Genomic DNA, 19,243 nt, shown 5'->3' on the forward strand with positions numbered 1-19,243 from the left:
CCCATGCTTAGACTACCTAATCATTCTGTTCACGTCCCCGCTGTTCAGATAAGCAGCACAGTGCCTCCAGTGAGCCTTCCCTCCATCGACGGCATACATATACTTTAACACAGCTAATTTGCGCAAGTCTTGCAGCACTTGCACACCATTTAAAGATACACTTCAGATTTCACTAGAGACCTAGTGGACCGTATGGCGGGATGGAGGTCAGAATAAATAGAGCTGCAACAACCCAGGAGATATAAATTTAAAGTAAGTATTGTTTCACCAACCACTGTTCTCTGTGAAAGCTGATCAAATATAGCAATCAACATTACGGTTATTGCAAATTTATTGTTGCAGCTTTGGGTGAAAAAAACACGCAAATCCTTTTTCTGTGCTACACACCCAACACAAATGGTTACATCAAATCAAGTCCTTCTATTTAATGGTAAAGAAAAGCCTGAGCGATTCCAGGACATTGTATGAACTACAGAATCCACACAAATTAAATCAGAGAGAAATATAGAATTACCGGTTGAGAAAATTCATTTTGTTACATATGACAGCTTCTGGACTGTGTTTACAAAACAATTTGTGGGAGTCCGCTGGACCAACTTTCCTCTAACAATGTGTTATCAGACAGCGAAAAACAAGAGAGAATCAATAGGACCTGTGGTCATGTATAATTTGCAGGTCCAGCACCTGGCTGCCAACAAATAAAGATGTTTTTTCCCCTGCATGTTGCATTCAAGGATATTGGACAATTTTGTTGGAGGTAGGCGGCTATTTTCACCAAATCCTGGCTGCAGGTCAGCTGAAATGATTGAATCTCTGTAAGCCCTGTGGGTGCACACAGCGCTGTCCCCATGTAAACAGGAGGCCTGAATGTGTTCTTCACACTTCTTTGCATGTTAGGTTTATGTCCATGAAGGAGCTCAGCTGAGACACACTGACAAACAGCGGCAGTCATAGCCAATGCCACATTGGCTGTAAAATAATCTTTTGATTTGCATGGAGAGTGGTGTGCGATTCTCAGCATTTGTTTTTTCTGTATACAATCTTCTTTACCGTGCACTATGTAATCGTGTGTGTGTGTGTGTGTGTGTGTGTGTGTGTTTGTGTGTGTCGGTTGGTTGGTTGGCAGGCGGTGAGGCTGCCTTGGCGAGTCACAGAGCTCTTCTCCCTGAACCAGCTGGGCCCTCCTGCCTCGCTCCAAAGCAGTCAGTGCAGACCACATGGTCTCACCCCCACTCTGAAAGGTGCCATTCAGCCTCACACAGCTAGAGACACACATGGACACATACTAGCAGCCACACATATACAGAGCACCGAAGCACAAAGCAAGATTAAAAAGATCAACTCCTGCTGTCCACACACAGCAAAACAACCTGCTTAGCTGAGCCAACCATTCAAAATGAGTCTAATCTAAAAATCCTGCATCACCCAAGGTAAGGTCAAACAAAACAATATGTCGGGTGTGTTAGTAATGATCCACACCTCACATGGACTGCAAGTGAATATCTTAGGAGTTGTTCTCCACAGTGATCCTTGTAAATATTTCATTGTTTACACCTCATATTAAAACGTAATATTTATTCTCTATGAAAAGGTTGTTTTATTCACTGAGCTAGAGAGGCACTACCTGCAATTAATTGCACAAACTCATAAATTAAGTTTTCATTAAAATACACTAATTAGTTTCTGAGAAATACCAAGAAATTCATATTGGCAATGTTAAAGGAAGTGAAAAAAATATTCCTGGATCCATCCCCCGTGAAGCTGTGCCACAATGGAATGGGTTGTTGGTTAAGTCACACTCCATACTCCACAATTTTCATGGAAATTGGTTATTTCTGTAATCCTGCTGACAAATTGACAAACAAACCCCAAATAATAACCTCCTCGGTGAAGGTGATGCATTATGGTTCCATATAAATTTAATTTTCTTTTGCTAATCAAAGCTAGGATTTTAACCCTGTATAGATACATTTAGCTTAGCTTAAATATTTTAAATGTTAAATTATTTTCCTTTATTTCAAATTCCCATAGAATAAGATATTCCCAAAAATATGTATTATTTGTATGAAAATGTATCTTCTCTTGTATGGATCAGTAGAATTTTATTCTGCATGTAGTCCAGCAATATTTTTTCTTCTGGTTATTTGTAGTTTTTTGTACATTCTGAAAAACTATAAATTATTATTATACTGATATTCTACATTGATAAATTATGTAAGAGGTCATTCTAACTGTGGTATTTTCTTCCTTTAGTTGCATAATTCAAACACACTCTCCCGGGCATATTGATACTTTGTATTGTCAATAGTGTTTTTCTGCAAAAAAGGTGAACTTTTGAACTGGGCAGAGAAGTGCTCTCAGGGCTCTATCGGTTTCATTGGATGAGCAGACGGAGATAAAGAGATCTGACGTGGAGAAAAAAAAAAGAAGCAAACAGGAGGAGAAGTACGAGAGCGAGATGTTGGGAGGTCCGGGTCACATGGTGAGCCCCGGGACCCTGCGGTGGAGGTAACACACTTCCCCTGAGCTACATTTACCCTTTAGCTGCAGCCGGGCAGGCAGGCTGAGTGGACAGAGGTGGATGGGTTGGGGAGGTTGAGGGCCACCGAGGGAATGAGAGGGAAAGCGAGACAAGTGAGCTGGAGAGAGAGAAATGTAGCAGCGAATTCTAATGTCAGATCAGAGCTGAGCTGAGCAACAAGGAGATCTCTCCTGCCAGCAGCATACGAACATGCATCAGTATTAAGGGTAAAATATTGTGATCTTTGATTATTCCCTGTTTCACCTTTCATTAATGTCATCCAGATAGAAGGCAAGGCAGCTTGACATGCAGCCACGAACGCAGAAAGGAATTCACAGACGCACCGGTGAGATAGCACTGGGTTTTGACAGAACCCTTTGTTTCCTCCGTGCTGTTGCTGTACGTTGCCTCTCTGCAGTTGTAGGTCACATTCATTTCATACTGACACAGAGCTTCCTGTCTGTCTTTCTTTTCTGCTTTTTTTTTTTTTTCTGTTTGTGGACTCGTGTGATAAGAATGCAAAGAAGCAATTAGCACTCATCATGAGCAATAAAGACAGAAAGGACATTAGTAGCTGGTCTCGCTCTCTCTCAAATACACACACACAGAAGCAGACATGACAAAATATGGTGCGATGACAGAAAGGGTAAAAACAACCGAGGGAATTGAACAGAGGGACGGAAGGCAGGTTGTTCATCAAGATTCATGAATTATTCCCTGGGAAATCAGTGGGAATGTTGTTTTCTTTTAAACTCCCTATCTCACAGTGTTAACAAATGTGATTTAAGAAATCCCGGATCTGGCCCTTCTTTCGCATTTGCACCAACATTTTATAGGTTCCATCATTCCACAAATTTTTGAGGTAATCCTTTCTGTAGTTTTTGTGTAATCTTGCTTACAAACCAACAAATAAATGGAAAGGGGTGAAAACATAACTTTCCAGTTATTTTCACAATAATATAAACTGATTTCATAAAATAAGTTATTCTGTAGATAATTATGATCATTCTCATTTAGATATATCAATCTGATGAAACCTGAGAACTAATGATTGCCCTGTCGGGGTCTGTAAGGTAGAAACATAAATTTGTATGAATGTTGCGCAGGGATTCCATTTCTCCAGATAAATAATTCAGGTTGTACATGCCGGGAGAATATTCCAAAAATAACAGCAGGCTGGAGCGGATAGTAGGAAGGAGGACGACAACTATGAGACGGGGCTGACAGCCAGCGAGCTGGGGATTTCGTCATCCCTTGGCATCTCAAACTCCAGTTCCTCCTTGACCTGGGAAATGAAGCATCTCTTGATACCATTGCTGTACCAGGTATCATTACACCCAGCATGCAGCCAAACGATGCTGTTCTCCTGTTTCAGGCCTGATAGGCCCAGATTTAACATGTCCCCCCTGTCATTGGCTGCTGCCCCTGCTGTCAGATTGGTCTTGTTAAACTGAGCTGCCAGAGATTAAGAGGCCTGATCAGATTAGGATACCAGATCGCCTCGCCGAAGTAGCCCTCGCTCCGACAGTCAGAGTAGGATGGTTGCAGAGGCGCTTCAAGGTTTCACTTTAACATTCAGGAATCAATCCCCACTTCCAATCCTGCATATTAGGCTGATGTGTGCCAGCAGTCCAGGCAGGCAGCTGTCAAGGGCTGTACCTTTCCCTAAAGCACATTGTGCCTGCACTGCTCCCTGATTCCCAGATAACATTAATGCCAGGCAGATGTCTCTGAACTAGTCCAGACATTTTCCTGATATTAGAGCTGTAAACTGGCCTCTTTTCTTTGCCCCTACCGAATTCCTTGAAAATCTCCTGTGGCTTTTAAGAGCAGCACAATATTGACCCACAATATCTTCCACATCAACAACAGCCAAGACATTCGCTTCCCTAATGGTTGGGAAATCAATAGGTAACGAATGGGCTTATTTATATTTCAAGCGATGATGTGTCATGTTTTGGGTTTGGTGACAAGTTTATTGCTGTAGGTCCACAGTGAGGATGCGAAAAAGAAGGTGTGAAATAAAGGGGGGAAAAAACACTGTGGATCTCTATCAGCTGTCGTTGTCGCACAGCAAATAACATCTGTTCCAGATAAGAATCTCCTCCTTATCGAGACACTACTCTACCTCTGTCATTAGTCTAAATCCCACTCTGTAGCTAATCTAGAATGAAAAGACAATTTGGACCCCTAGATCTCAGCCAATAGCTCCCTGTGATATCAAAGTGTGCTTTGAAGTTCGCTTTCTATAAAACTGGCTCAAGTGCCGGGTCAGAGTTCCCGCAGCTGAAGGTGCAGCAGTCATTTGAAGCCTCAATCTTCTTTCGACCTATTCCCCAGTGCAACCTCAGCTGCCTTTGTATTCTTTGTCTGGGGCCCTCTTCATGTTTATTGCAAAGAGGCAATCAGAATGGCCCGTGTTTGGACCTGGCCAAATGCCCCTAAGAACTCAATTGTCTGGGGATACGCTTATTAACTTCTTTGCAGAGAGACCCATTCGCCAATCATCCCTGACAATGCTCGTTCACCTGATAGACTCATCAGTGAGTGTTGGCCAAGGGAAAGGTCAGAGAGCAAAATAAGGCCAAGAGTATAGAAACTTAAAAAAAACAAGGGAGAAAAAAGGCAAACAAAGCAGACATCAGATAAATCTAGTGAGATATCTAGTGCGAGAAAAAGAATATAGGACGAGTATAAAAAAAAAAAATGGAGAAAATACAAACAACACAAGTTACAATGAACATGTCAAGGCCAGGGCAGTCAGAGCAAGACCACACCCGCTCTCGTATTTCAGGTGACAGCTCTGTAACAATGACTCAGGAATATACACACACACACACACACACGTCTACTAATGAATACTGTTAAAACACAGCTTCTTCCTTCATGCACCAAAGCAAAGGTTAGCCCAATCATCTTTTCGGCTGCTGCAGTTTTACAGCCCCAGAATGACTGCTTCTCTCTCCATTACCTCTGCACTCGTTTGACTGGCAGATGGGTGGAAAGACACTGGATGGAGAGTGGGCGGGTGGGTAATCACGGGGCCGTGCGTCACAGTGTGTGCGTGCTCCCAGCACTATTTGTCGTCTCAGCAGGTGAGACGGGAGAGGCAGGTGAGACGTGTCTGGGCCTAATTTAAAAGCCTCTTTGTGGTGCCTACTGAACCAACGTTGGCATTCCCTAATGGTGCATCGCAAGCACGTCATCGCCGCGCTGCTCCACGCCATCCCTGCGTCCTTGTCTTGGTTTAACAGCTTCCACAGCTTAAGTAACAAGAGCCTCATGATGATACATAGCTACATTCCTAACAAGGTTCAATATTTCTGTGTATTTTCGTGGCCTGCAGGAAAGGTAATCTCTGGACGAGCCACTGCCTCCATATCTTAGTTTGAACCTTTTGGTTGGAGCAGGTGTCCTTTCCAGTCCAATGGTGGCATGACACAGTGATTTAGTTGAATGGCATGGCCTGACAGTGGGAGAGATGGAGGGTGATATGAGAGGCTAATGGAGCTAATATGCTGAGATGGAGCGATAGAGTGAAGGAGAGGTGAGACTGCAGGGACAGACATAGAGCTTTAGCTGAGTCACAAATACTCAATCTGAATACAGATCTAATTTTACAATGGATGTTTTGCCCGTAACTTTGTTTCTTGTTTCTCTAACGTCCTGCAGCAGAGACTGCTTTTATACGTGCAGAGCTAAAAAGCACTCAGAAATCTATTACTGCCATCATTCATGCACCAAATGTGTAAAATTTTGATTTTATACATACTTTTTTAAGATCCATTCAAATATATTAGCTGGCATTTTCATTTATCGGAAGGTGGTGGATTTTTAAATTCAATATAGACACACTAAAGTGCTACGCTGACATTTCCATGGTAAAGTTGTATTGTGTAAACAAAAATAAAAAAGTGACTGCATTGCATATATTTTCAGTTCTCTTTTATATTGACATTTTCTTTCTGCCGATATATCCGGAGGTGGAAAAGAAGCTCTTGTTTTTCTCCTTCCCTGTCTCTTTCTTTGTCATCACTTATTTGCCCTGTCATTCTTTCTCTTGTGCTTGCTCTGTCTTTCATTTTGTATTTGTCACTCATGTTCTTTTCATGCCCCCCACTCACGAGGGATCCAAGGCAAATTTCATACGGTAACAACCACTGGAAGAAATTACAACAGTTAAAAAGGGAACCAACATTTGTTTTTATATTAAACACAATGAAAAACAATATGACTTCAAACTGTAGGGCTTCTGCTCCCAAATGCATGTGTCATCATGAGAGTGCATGGGAATGTTTGTGTATATTCATATTATTATGTACCGGTGATTGTGCATGATTGTGAGTGTAACAAGAATTTTGTTTCTTTTATTCTTTGCACACACCAAAGCTCCTTGTGGTATTTGTCCTCTCCATGAGCAAATAGGACATTTTCTTACCCCATGGAGCGTAATGGAGCAAAGGTCTCAGAAATTTAGGGCAGAGAATTCATTGGTATGAAGAAGAACCGCAGTGAAGAGAAGAGGCCAGAATTGAACGTGTATAGTTGGACTGAACGACTCCAAGCTCTGCAATAAGTTTAACACTTTTATAATTCAATATTCTCCGTCATATGCTGTAAATATTAAGTTGATGAACGAAACACCACTTACTCATGTGCTGAGTGAGAGAGAGAGAGAAAGAGAGAGAGAGACAGAGAGAGAGAGAGAGAGAGAGACGTGTGTGTGTGTGTGTGTTAATTTGCTTGTGTGCACGTGTCTCTAGCCTGCTTTAGTCTCCTTCCATCTGCTGTTGGACCTCTTCTCCCTGCTCTGAGTCCTGCCCGATCTGCCGAGCCTGACCTCGGTGTGTGTGTGTGTGTGTGTGTGTGTGTGTGTGTGTGTGTGTGTGTGTGTGTGTGTGTGTTTCGCTTGATGAGCCTGGTATATCATGAAGTGGTGTCATTAAAGAGAGAAGCAGCAAACGGGTGATTGCAGTGATTTGACCGAGACCTCATCCTCCAATCAGAGCCTTTGCATGGCCTCCTCCAGCTCCACTGCAATCACAGAGCACTAAGTCCACTGTGAGCGCGCGCACACACACACACAAACACACACACACACACACACACACACACACACACACACACACACACACACACACACACACACACACACACACACACACACACACACACACACACACACACTATTTGATCAACCTTTGTCACTCCCATTATCTACCTACACTGTGGATACACTTAACAGAAGAATATGTTTTTTATAAAATGGACAGCACAAAGTTTATGATTAATTGCTTAATATTTCACACGTTGCATTTCTGTAGTAACACAACTTCAGAATTTAAAATCTGCTGGAATCCTGTACTAACTAGATTCAAGTGAAGGAGTAGGAAAAGACACTGGGAAGAAGTGGAATCAAAAATGCTGCTGAAGAAGCTGTTTTTCACCAAATGTTAGCTACTGCATACATGCTATTTTAAGTGGATGGCAATTAAATGGCTAATGAAATGAACAGGTTCATCATGCAGAATCTAAATAAAAGACAAGTTCAGCTTTCTCGGATCTACGTGGAACATGTACAGCAAGCACCATGAACATAAGGTACTATGAAACGTGCAAGGATGTGAGATCATTACATGGCAGGGAACAGGCAAACATGACTGACACAATTAAAAACATGATATTAATTTTGAATTAACATCAGGGCAACGTCTTACTCTGACATTTTAAAACACTCAAACAGAAAGTTTAAGTTCAATGATGGTTCAGTGGTGGAGGTCAACAATTGATCCTGCGTAAAAACATCTTGTGTCAATAAGACAATTGGGTTTTCTCTTTTTAGTCGCATAGAGATGTCAGTTTGCACATGTATTATGACTGAAATGGCAGCTCCAACATCAAATTGAGATATTTGAGTATTACAGAACTTAGGATTCCTTATTGTCACAGCAATTTGGGGAGGATTGTACAACATGTTTTGATGTATTCAAAGGGTACAGGGAAAATCAGCATGAGAGCAGGAGGGGAACACAGTGAAAGAGAGAGAGAGAGAGAGAGAGAGAGAGAGAGAGAGAGAGAGAGAGAGAGAGAGAGAGAGAGAGAATGAATAATAAAGTGTAGAAAATTGAGCACTAAATTGATCTGCAGTCTGTCTGTCCCCAAAGAGGCTGAGGTGGTTTAATAAGAATGGCAGACCACATGCATATATGGGGGCCGTCTCTTCCCCATCTCCGTCCCCCTCTGAAGGAAGACAAGTTTGTTTCTCAAGGTGATTGTTGCGGTGATAAGGGAGAGGGTGTTATTAAGGGTGACAGCGGAGGGGCTGAGAGGCAGTGGCTGACTGGATAACCTTGTCCCCATCCCCGCCTCGCCTCCTTCTACATGAGCATCTCCACCACTGGCCTGCCCTGCCTGCTTGCTCGCCTGAACACAATCTGCTCGCTGGAATTACCTCCCGGCCCCAGGAAAACTAAACATGATTTCTGACCTTTCCTTTCTGTGTTCAACAGTAACCTTTGCTACGCTACGAGACCATTGCAACGAGCCAGGGACAGAGCGGGAGGAATGTGTGCTATTTTTTTTTTTTTATATATATATATTTAAAAAAGGGGTGTGAGGATGAGCGTGTTCAGTTGAATCTGTGGCTCTGTTCAGACCTGGTTGAAACATCTGTCCTGATCACAAGTGTTGAGTGTGAAGTTATTCTCTTCAAACTTATTACAATGCATCGTGAATTTGTCTCCTCTATATGCAAAATACACGTCATTCCGGTTTACAAAGACCCAATGACATTATTTTTCCCCAGTCTGAGTTAACAGTAAATGTGTTAGTGTTTTGGACCCTAACCCTAACCCTAACCCACCAAAAAAGAATATGGAATTTGAGAAGACTGGGAAACTGTAACAGGTGACAGGACGTCAGCTAAGCTATGTGGCCCAGGACACATTTTTAACAAAAAAAAAAGGGATGAAATCTGAAGACGCATTGGAAACACATCTGGGTGCGACCTGTGCTTAGCCCTGAACGGTGATCAGCTCACTCAGGACAAATTCTAACACCAGGTCTAAACAGGGTCGATGTATGTGTGGATAGTCAAATAAGTATGAGTGTAGTTGCAATAACTGCAGAATATATGATATCATGCAACAATGATGCCACCTTACATGCAGATTTTTCAGTATGTCTCAGTGAGTTTGCAATGTTGTCAGTGCTATATTTTAAGTTGTTTACGTTCATTTGTCCCATTTGTAAGTTGCTCCCGCTTCCATCTGCGAATGTGCAGAAGTTGCATTAATGGCGTATTTTGTAGGAAAATAAGTATTTCTGCAAAACTGCATTTTTCCACTTGCTAAATCCATTACATCATCACTCTGCCTTCTCGTATTGTTCTTTGCCGCGTCAGCAACTTTTGCGTCGGTATTATCATCAGGAGTTTGTTAGATAAGGCTAATTGATCTCCACCTACCCAGTGTATTAGTAAATTGTTGTGATGTACTTCTTCCACTGACTCTGCATAACTGCTACAGCCTCAGCACAATCTGACCCTCAGGAGCAAAAGCGCATCCCCATAGAAAAGATTTCATCATCTCTACTCTCTGCCTCTGTTCGTCTGTTGCACTCCGGCTTTCTCTCCTCTTGTCTGTCTCCCATAAACCCGACTCACCCCTCCACCCCCTCCCGCTCAAAACAATCCTGTTTGTGCTGATGTGAGGGTACAATTTAAAAGCTTACAGGCAGAGTGACCCGAACATCCTGGGCCGGCCCTGGCGGAGTTAGCTGACTGAACCCTGTGGCTAGCAAAGGCCGGTGTATCCGCATTGTTTGTGTAAGAGCACCGGAGGGGATTTAGATGGAGGGGGGGGGGGGGGGGGGGAGTCTGAATGTGTGACCCACACCTGGCCTCAACATTGGATTAGCTCCCTGTGATCCCCAGCACCTCTGAACACGCTACTTACTATTTCAAGATCTCTCCATTTATGCCCAGCCAAGCACATTGTGACCAGTAATCTATAGTTTTCTTCCCTCCGAAGGGAGAAGATGTACTGTTCAGCTTTTTGCTTTGGCCCCTGCTGCCCCTCCCTCTCTCTGGTTTGTCCACACTTTTCTCTGTTTATTTTGTTCTCTCTCTCCCCTGCTTTTAGTGTCTCTGAACAAATTCCCTTCTTTCACCTATCCACTCTGGCCATCCATCTTTCCTCCCCTCATTCCTCTCCCTCTAACTACCCCTCTCTCCTACAGGCCTCCTCTCTTTTCTAAAGGGGATCAGTGGAGCTTAGAGGTCTTCCTGCTTGCTTCATTACTGAGCTGCTCTGACATGGGAGCTCGACTCTCTAGCAAGAAAAAGAGAACACCACTGATGTTTAATACATAGACCACTCTGTTGTCTTTTACGCCAGATAGATTCATCATCAAAAGCTGCGCGCAGAACAGCAACAGAGCATGTAGCCCTGCTCTCTTAATCTAGATTCCCAATCTCTCTCTCTTTTTTTCCACCCTCACTCTCCATTTAACTTCTCGCCTTTCGCACTGTCTCTTTCTCAATCTCTCTCTCTCCGTCTCCCTCTCTCATGCTTTGTTTTCCGTCACATCTCAGTGAACTGGAGCGAAAGGCGAACCGCAGCAAACCTTTGTGACCGTGGTGGCAGCTGATCGTGGATCATGTGTCCTGTATCCATGTGTACACTTTGTGTGTGTGTGAAAAAATGCAACCTGGACAAAGATCTCTGTGTGCACATGTGTTCCTATGATAATCTGCATCCAACTTTCCACGATACCTGTGTGTGACAGATAGAGCAAGTCAGAAAGAGAGAGCGAGAAAGAGAGTGTGTGTGTAAATATGTAAATTGGACAAAGCTCCGTGTGTGCACATGTGTTCCTATTATAATGTACATCCAACTTTCCACTACATGTGTGAGTAACAAAGAGAGAGGTGTGTGTGTGTGTGTGTGTGTGTGTGTGTGTGTGTGTGTGTGTGTGTGTGTGTGTGTGTGTGTGTGTGTGTATGTGTCAGAGCGGTATGGTACGTATGTGTTTGCCTGTCTGTCCTCACTGTGTGGGTGTGTGTGTGGGCGGCAGGCCGGCCTTCATAATGGCAGAGACTGTTTCTAATCCAGTCCTCCTCAGTGGGCTGTAGCTTTAGCTGTGCCAGGCAGGCCTGCTGCAACACCAAGACCCCCAGCTGACAGCTAGCCTGCTCCTTGCTCCGCTTTCTGGACAAATAGATGAGCTCAAAACTTTAGGAAAACAAAAATGGGCACCAGAAAATTCTCTCATGATAGACAAGAGACAAATGAATAAAATGTTGGCAAATAGTGAAAGGTAGAAAGCTGTGGCTGGAGTCGCTGGCAAGGGGTTTCGGAAGTGAAATCAAATTGTTAAGGCTGATTTATCCTGTGTGCGGACGCCACGCCTTCTAAGGAGGCACTGAACAGCCCTTCAAAAATGAAATATCAGCAGCAGTCAGTGCCAGTCATCAGTGCCACGTGTGATGAAAAATCAATCCATTTCATATCAGAGACCTGTCAAGAGAAAACGAGAGGGACAGGTCCCTGCTGCCTCCACTCTGTGCCACGTCTCCCCCAACAGAAGCATCTGAGAAAGGTGTGCGTCATCAGTGACGGAGACGTCCACGGTCCTGGTGGCTCAATGGGTAACGGCTGCTGTTCTGCTAGATTAGGTAGGTGATTGGCCATTAATATTCATTTCACAGTGTGTCTTTGTTAGGTGGCAGCAGGGGTTGATGGAGTGTTTGGATGAATTTACCCTTCCATTTATTTCCCTTTAATTTCTATGGGCAAGGTGGTTTACTCATAAGGCCTCAGTGAAGCTATACGCCTGGATGTGTTGTCATTTATACCAGGTTGTACTTAGTGTCCAACACAGTTAAAGTTATGGAGATCTTCATTGGGAAACTGCTCAGTTTTGATCAAATGTCCAAGAGTCCTCAAATATTTATCAGAATTAGTCAGAGGAGTGTTTGACTGTCGTTCTGTTTGACGGCTGCAGGTATGCAGATTGATGTTGTAACCAGAGGAAGACACTGGTGTGGTCTGAGCACGTCTGGTCTTAATAACAGAGACTTTCTCCTGGAGGAGCAGAGGTCCAGCAGGCACAGTAACAGGTCTTTCCCTCATGGAAGACAAACCTGGTGCAGGTGATCTGAACTGTCCTCCGCATAATTGGACCGAGGGACTAATTAGTATGACTGTGTGCTGTAGTGCGACTGTGCTCACTGAGGAATATATGCCCCCTATTGGACGAGAAGAGACCCTTGAGAGAGCGGGCCAGAATAGGTGAATCCCCGGTGTCTCTCCCTCCGAGAGGGTAATTAATATCTTTACATCCGCTCTTCCAGCTCCTTTTACGGCATGCTGAGTTATAGTCCTGAAGATATTGATCTGGATTCTGGAAACAGAAGGCACATACTAATAAAATAACAATTTTTTTATCTTGCCAAGATTGACAGTGTGAAATAAGAGGAGTAATAATTACAAGACCCTAGATTGCAGACAGTACAATGAAATCCCCTTCAGTCCTTTACAGCAAATAAGAAGCAAATCTTGTAAAAGTAGGCCATGGATCAGCATCAACAGCACGATCTATCAGCTGCAGTAGCAACAGCAGCTAAAGGAGGAAACAGATATTGAGAAAACTAAAATGATATTTCCCAGTGAGTATCGCAGGAATAATTAAAACTAGCAGTTAAGAAGCAGGATGAAAATAGAAGATCTAAAAGGATACGATCACACTCCTCCTGTCTACCCCTTCCCACTTCCTAACCTGTTAAAGTCATGCTAGTGTTTGATTGCCCCTGTGGCGCCACTCTGACCTGTTCATTTAAGATGATGTGCAACTCTCAGCTCAGTTCTAGCACTCATTTGTTCCTCGGTGGGGTCCCCACGGCCGGCCAATAAGAGGACCCCATACTGACCAAGTGCCAAGGGAGCTCTAAAACAGGCCACTCACAAGCAAGGAAAGAGACAGCTGAGTGTCATTGTTAATGTGGACACACAGCACCACAATGGCAAAATCAATGGAGCTATAGAGGACATCAATCTTGACAACACAAGACCCCTGAGCTTGTCTCACCACTCCTCTGTAGTTGTGAATGAATGTCTGAGAGAAAGAGAGATAGAAAGAGAGAGAGAAAGAGACAAAAAAAGAAACAGAAAAGCATAGGCGAGTGACAGTGATCTTTATTGGCCTCTCCTCCATTCATCTCAGGGGGTTATGCTGTCCTTTGAAGACTGTGTGTATTTGACAGGCAGCCAAGAGGCCAGTCATCCTAATTCAACCAAAACAGGCAGAGGTTTTTAGGTAAAGCCTCAGAAGTGCAGCGCAGCAGCTGCATGCAGCTGGCATTGTTTGTGTATTTTCTCTTCCTGACTGATTTTCACTTCCAAATCCCCCCTCGCTCTCTTTTCCTCCACCAGGATGAGAACAGCATCCCTCCTTAAAATTACAAAAGGGCACTTGCATTGTCATTGGCTGACACATGAGATGCACACCCCCCCCCCCCCCCCAAAAAAAAACATTAACAGTGAGGTTCATTGCCACTGACTTGAAGGATGCCTCCTTGTCGCATTAACATATATGCAGATATGGCAGTGAGTCAATGAAAGCCTCCAAAAACGTTCGAGATCAAACACAACAGAATTAAGGCCAAGCACTGAGGATCTTGGCAAGAACCCTGCAAATGTATTGATTGTTTGGCAAGCCGGAGCGTAGCCCTGCTCCATTTTCCCTCACTATACCATTTACTCTTGTGTTTCAAACGCAAACAGATCAAGCAGCGAGGGCTTTAACAGGGCCTTAGCATGGCGATGGTTCCAGTATTGAGCCTATACACCATCTAATTTACAATGTAATGATAATGTACTTGGCATAGAAGACGAGAGAGTGGCAGCTGTAGAGCACATTAGAGCCCTACATCCTTTCAATAACAGACGATTTCATCAATTATAATGTACAAGGGCACAAGTGCAAAAGAAACACTTCCGAATTCCAGTCGATCTGAACAGGTAACAAATTAAGAAAAGGTGAACATGTATAATGTCTACACTTTAAAGTATATGAGGAGATTGCAGACATTGTCACTAAAATGTGTTAAGAACTTACACAAGCTGGGAAACATGTAGTCTAACATCGAAACCTCTCTGTTAGATGTCATGTAATAAGTTCAATATACTGCATATTCAGACTCAGCTTGGCTCCAACTATTTGTTACACTTTGTTTCAACTTCTGACAATTGTGTCTGTGCAGCAAAATAAGAATTAAAGGAACTGAGAGAAAGATTAAAAAAAGAAAGGTAGAGTGAGAAATGCGGCTTGAGCGCAGTGGAATAGATGAGATCAGAGGGAGAGAAGGAAAAGAATTAGCCTAGATAAGACAGATGAAAAGGGGACATGAATAAATGATGAAGAAAAGAAGACAACTACCTCCGCGGCTCTCGCTGTCAGCCGGTTTCACCTGGATGGGCCGAGTCATCTGGAGGAGAGAGAAGAAAGGGCAACAGAGAAGTTAGCGCTGGCGACTCGGGCTGTCGTGTTACAACAAGAGGCCACAAACCAGAGGTGTCAAGTCCCTCTATCCCATACTAATGGCTGCTCTGTGATACTGATCAAAGTGCCTTGGCTAGAGAGAAAACCAAAACACCATCATGCGGCTAAGTTCACTTGACAATATAAAACCACCTCTGCTCTCATTCACACATCAAATTGGATGCTTGTGTATGATGTGTAAAATGCAGATTTTCCAGTAGGAACCTTAGGTTAAGTTGAAGCAAGTTGTGGTAACGTTTGGATATTGACGTTTTAAGGGGACCTAGCAAAAAACCTCGGCAAAACCAAGTTTAGATCCATGTTTAATCAAACTGTGCCAAATGTCGGTACATGAGAGAGCACCTGGATGAGATGGTCACAGGAGTACAGACAGAAAGAGATAGCAAGAAACTAATTGGAGTCCAGACTTCATATCAGTGGGTGGTGGTAATTCACCTTTAAGCTGAAGAAGAGGCTAAAGTGACTATAAAGTGAACTCAAAGTAGTCAAGTGTAGTTAAACTTTTCAAAAGTCGACACAAAGAACTCTCACTGTAATATACATGATGCAGTAGTTTAACCTGGGAAACAGAGCTAACGTTAGCATCCTGGCAGCAAGCGTCAGCACCGGTGGTTGAAACCGATATTTGTTGAAACATTCAGTGAGGCATCAACAAATTCATCAACAATTTTGGATGAATAGTTAAAAGTTGGATTACGTTGTTTATCTTGATTACTTTACCACCATTGCAGTAGAGACAACAGCTACATAGTAGGTGTAAAGTACTGAAAAAGGGTCCCCATGAAATAAATTCAGTGTCTCCAAAAGTGACCCATGACATCAACATGTGTATCTGGTTCGTGTTTGTAGTTTTCACGTCAGGTGCATGGAAGGGTTGAAAGGCTGCATATATTTGTGTCTAAGTGAGAAACGCTGGGGCAGTCCTAATAAAAGTGAATCCAGCCAAAGGAGGAGAGAGATCAATACGGGCCTATTGATCGAGGCCCTTGGGCTGTGGAGAGAGTCTGGCTGGGAAGGATTCTCTGGTTAGGAGCCTTTCTCTAATCCACTGGACCCTGATTAGATGCCGCTGTCATCATAGTTTTTGTGTCACGCTCTCCTCCTTCCCAATTTTACCTCCTTCTTTTTTCATTTGTTGTTCCAGCTCAACAATTTTACCAGATTCTGATTTCTTCAGAGGAAAGATTTGAAAGATGTGGCTGTGATTTACAGTATGTGCTTTACAGCTGCGGCAAAAAGTATATGAGTATATGCCCACCCATGTATGCATTTAATCTGCATACATGTGCAACATTAGCGCTAAAAGCTAACAGGATGATTCATTTTCAAAAATCAGTGCCAGTGACTCTTCCCCTTTTGTTCGACCCAAAACAAATAGATTTAATAATAGAAACACACATTTTAATAACACTGGGGCCAAAAGTAGCACAAATGTATAACACGATTACTGAAACATAAAAGCAACCTCTTACCATGCTCTGCCATTTACAGTAAACCATTTACAGCTGACATTTAAGGATATTTTTATTGCTTGAAACTATTTGCTATTATCAGCCATTCCAGTCAACCCACTGAAAACCATTCAGCACTGATATTTTTGAATATTCACATGTATGTATTGTTCTATCGTCCTCTCATGTATCTTTTTTTTTCAGTTCTATTTCAGAGCAGAGCTGAAAAGGTCACATTTAAAGACAGGGCAGTCCAATAAAAGCATGACATGTTCAAGGAGAAACACCATAATGGGATTTTAAAATGTCTTAATAACATGCTGATATATGGGGGAGAGGCCCAGGCCCAATTCATTAAGTGCTAAACGTATCCATTTTCACCTTGAGAAACTCAGTAACCTTCCTTCACTGAAAATATTCCATAAATTTACCCATCGTAAATAATAACTAGCACCAGCTAAGTCTTTGTAGGAAAACAGGGAGGATATTATGCCTCTGAAGGTTGAGGTTTTAGCTACTTGTTTCTCGCTCCCCATCCTGCTCCCTCCCCATCTACAAGTGCTTTCTCTTCCTTGTACAACACAAGCAAAGTAACTCTACAGTATGCTAATGCAAAGCCACAGGGCGCACTGCTCCACAGCGTGTGCAGATAGATTACAGAATCAACCGCGACATTTGCACGCATGTATTCAAAGCAACCTCCGAGATAGAAACACCTCCAAATGAAGCAGGAAAAAACAACCGCAAGACAAATTCAGCGATAACTTTGAAATCCTCTGTTCCTTCACAGCAACACAGGACTTCTTTGAATTTGCCTTTGACATGTCAAACGGACAAAAGACGCTTCCATCCTGCCAGTTGATTTTTGTTCAAATGCTCGGAGGAGGTGGCCAAATCTACGGCTGAGGCTCCTCTAGCATGTTATGATCTCAGCTGTCTCTACAGGGTGCCTGTGTGTGGGAGGCAGCTCTCTCTAAAGCTAGTTACTGTTCAGCTTCCAACATGCCAGCTTAATGGTCTATTTATTTGCCTAAAAGCAATGCATTATGGTCCCTAACAGTCACGAGTGATGGCTCTGCAGTTTGTTCCATTTCGCTTGAACACATGAAGAGAATGATAGGATTCCAGCAGAGATTAAGTGCACGATGCAAAGCACACTTTTATTGTATGCATTCTCACACATGCAGAGAGCAGATTACTTTAAGTAAAATGTATTAAGCACTGCTGTTACCATGGAGGCCATTCATTAACTTCAGATTCTGTTGGGGGTTATTTCTTTGACTCTGTTCTTTGTGGGCGGGGGCTAGTAGCTCCTCGTCACACCCACATGGAGCTGAGTAAAACAGCCACTGCTGCTTCACTACGTTTTAGTTAAGGGAGGTAAGGCAGTTGAGAAGCAGGGAGCAAAAGAGAGGGAGATCGTGGGAAGCATCACAGAGAAATGGAGAGAGTGGTTAAGGGAGATACGGTTCAGCTGCTCTTTACCAACACTGTATATTTACAAATCAACCAACTACCTCCTTATCACTATGCAAATTTGATGTGCTGTTTGTATTTGTCGGATTTTTTTTTTTTACCTGGTATTGATGGAGACTTTTATTTTTTACTGGTGTGATATTATGTTTCCATGTTTATCCACTTGCAGATGTGTAAGTCACTTGGTTTAATCAGCCAGGTTTTCCAAACCAGCCACAACTAATGTAATACAACGATGAATGTTACTTTATCACAACGCATTTCCAGTATTCTGGTAAAGTTTGTCCCGATTAGGTAGCAAATGTCTTCTTCTTAGAAAAAGAACCAAGGGCCCTGAACTGCGACTACAAAGGACATTCTACTGTCTGATTTCAAAATACACCGAACTAGTCAAGGAAGTGTAGTGAGGAGTTGGCCTCTTGGTAGTGGGGAGGATTTTGAGTTCACTGTTGAATCTGTCTGACACTAATGAGTTCATCACTAGTAGAGTTTAGTGGGATGGAGCAATAGTCTCACAATCCACATTGCTTGAACTCCAGAGAGGGCCTGTGAGGCAATAACAGTGCTCTGGAAAAGCTTTCGAGGTCCTGGTGCAATTCCAAGCCTCAACCTTCTTTAACATATTATCCAAATAGATGAACTTCCAATACACAGGAACGCAGTAAACAGAAATAAAACTGCAGTAAATATTGTCCTGGTTTTGTAGAAGCTCATCTCTCAGTAGTAAAAGTCTTTTTACAACAGTTATGCAACAGCACTTACTTACAGCGCTTGCAATAAAATAACTGTAATGGCCATTCACTATGTGCGGTGTCTTCTGGCTTTCACTCAGGTTTAATATAGAGTAATGTTTGTCCCGGGATCATTAATACGTATTAGTGGGCCATCAAAGCTCATATTGCTGCACTGCTCAGTAACAGGAACATAAACAGCCCCCTTCTGACTGGGCCATCTCTGCTGATATAATTAATATTTCCAATTATTGATCTGAGGGAGTGCTGAGTGGTGACTGTCCGGGGGCCCTGGCTCCAGCTAATAAATCTGTACTGTATACAGTAGGGAGGAGACACAGGGAGTAGGAGAGCTACAGTGCGAGAGTGCCTGGTGTAATGATTAAGTTATGAACTGCCTCATTGCAATCACAATACTTGTTCATTAACAATAAAACTACAAATTGAGATCAGATTTAAAAGGCTTACTGAGGCTGGTAATGAACAATTCTTAATATGGTAAA

The 19,243-nt window shown here is 42.9% G+C and overlaps 1 protein-coding gene across 18 annotated transcripts in view; it reads right to left on the bottom strand.

Annotated features, from left to right (window-relative positions):
- Nucleotides 1–19,243, bottom strand: part of celf5a (cugbp, Elav-like family member 5a) — a 176,692-nt gene that overhangs the window by 60,664 nt on the left and 96,785 nt on the right. For 9 of the 18 annotated variants that reach the window (XM_053430517.1, XM_053430508.1, XM_053430514.1 and 6 more), the window contains exon 3: nt 14,960–15,008. In XM_053430517.1, the coding sequence (XP_053286492.1) occupies nt 14,960–15,008 (49 nt within the window). Of the gene's footprint in view, nt 1–12,054; nt 12,070–14,634; nt 14,644–14,953; nt 15,009–19,243 lie in introns of all 18 variants that reach the window. The other 9 variants (XM_053430512.1, XM_053430505.1, XM_053430510.1 and 6 more) reach the window with 3 other exon arrangements.

Source organism: Pleuronectes platessa, chromosome 9, assembly GCF_947347685.1.
Source record: "Pleuronectes platessa chromosome 9, fPlePla1.1, whole genome shotgun sequence".
Lineage (NCBI taxonomy): Eukaryota > Metazoa > Chordata > Actinopteri > Pleuronectiformes > Pleuronectidae > Pleuronectes > Pleuronectes platessa.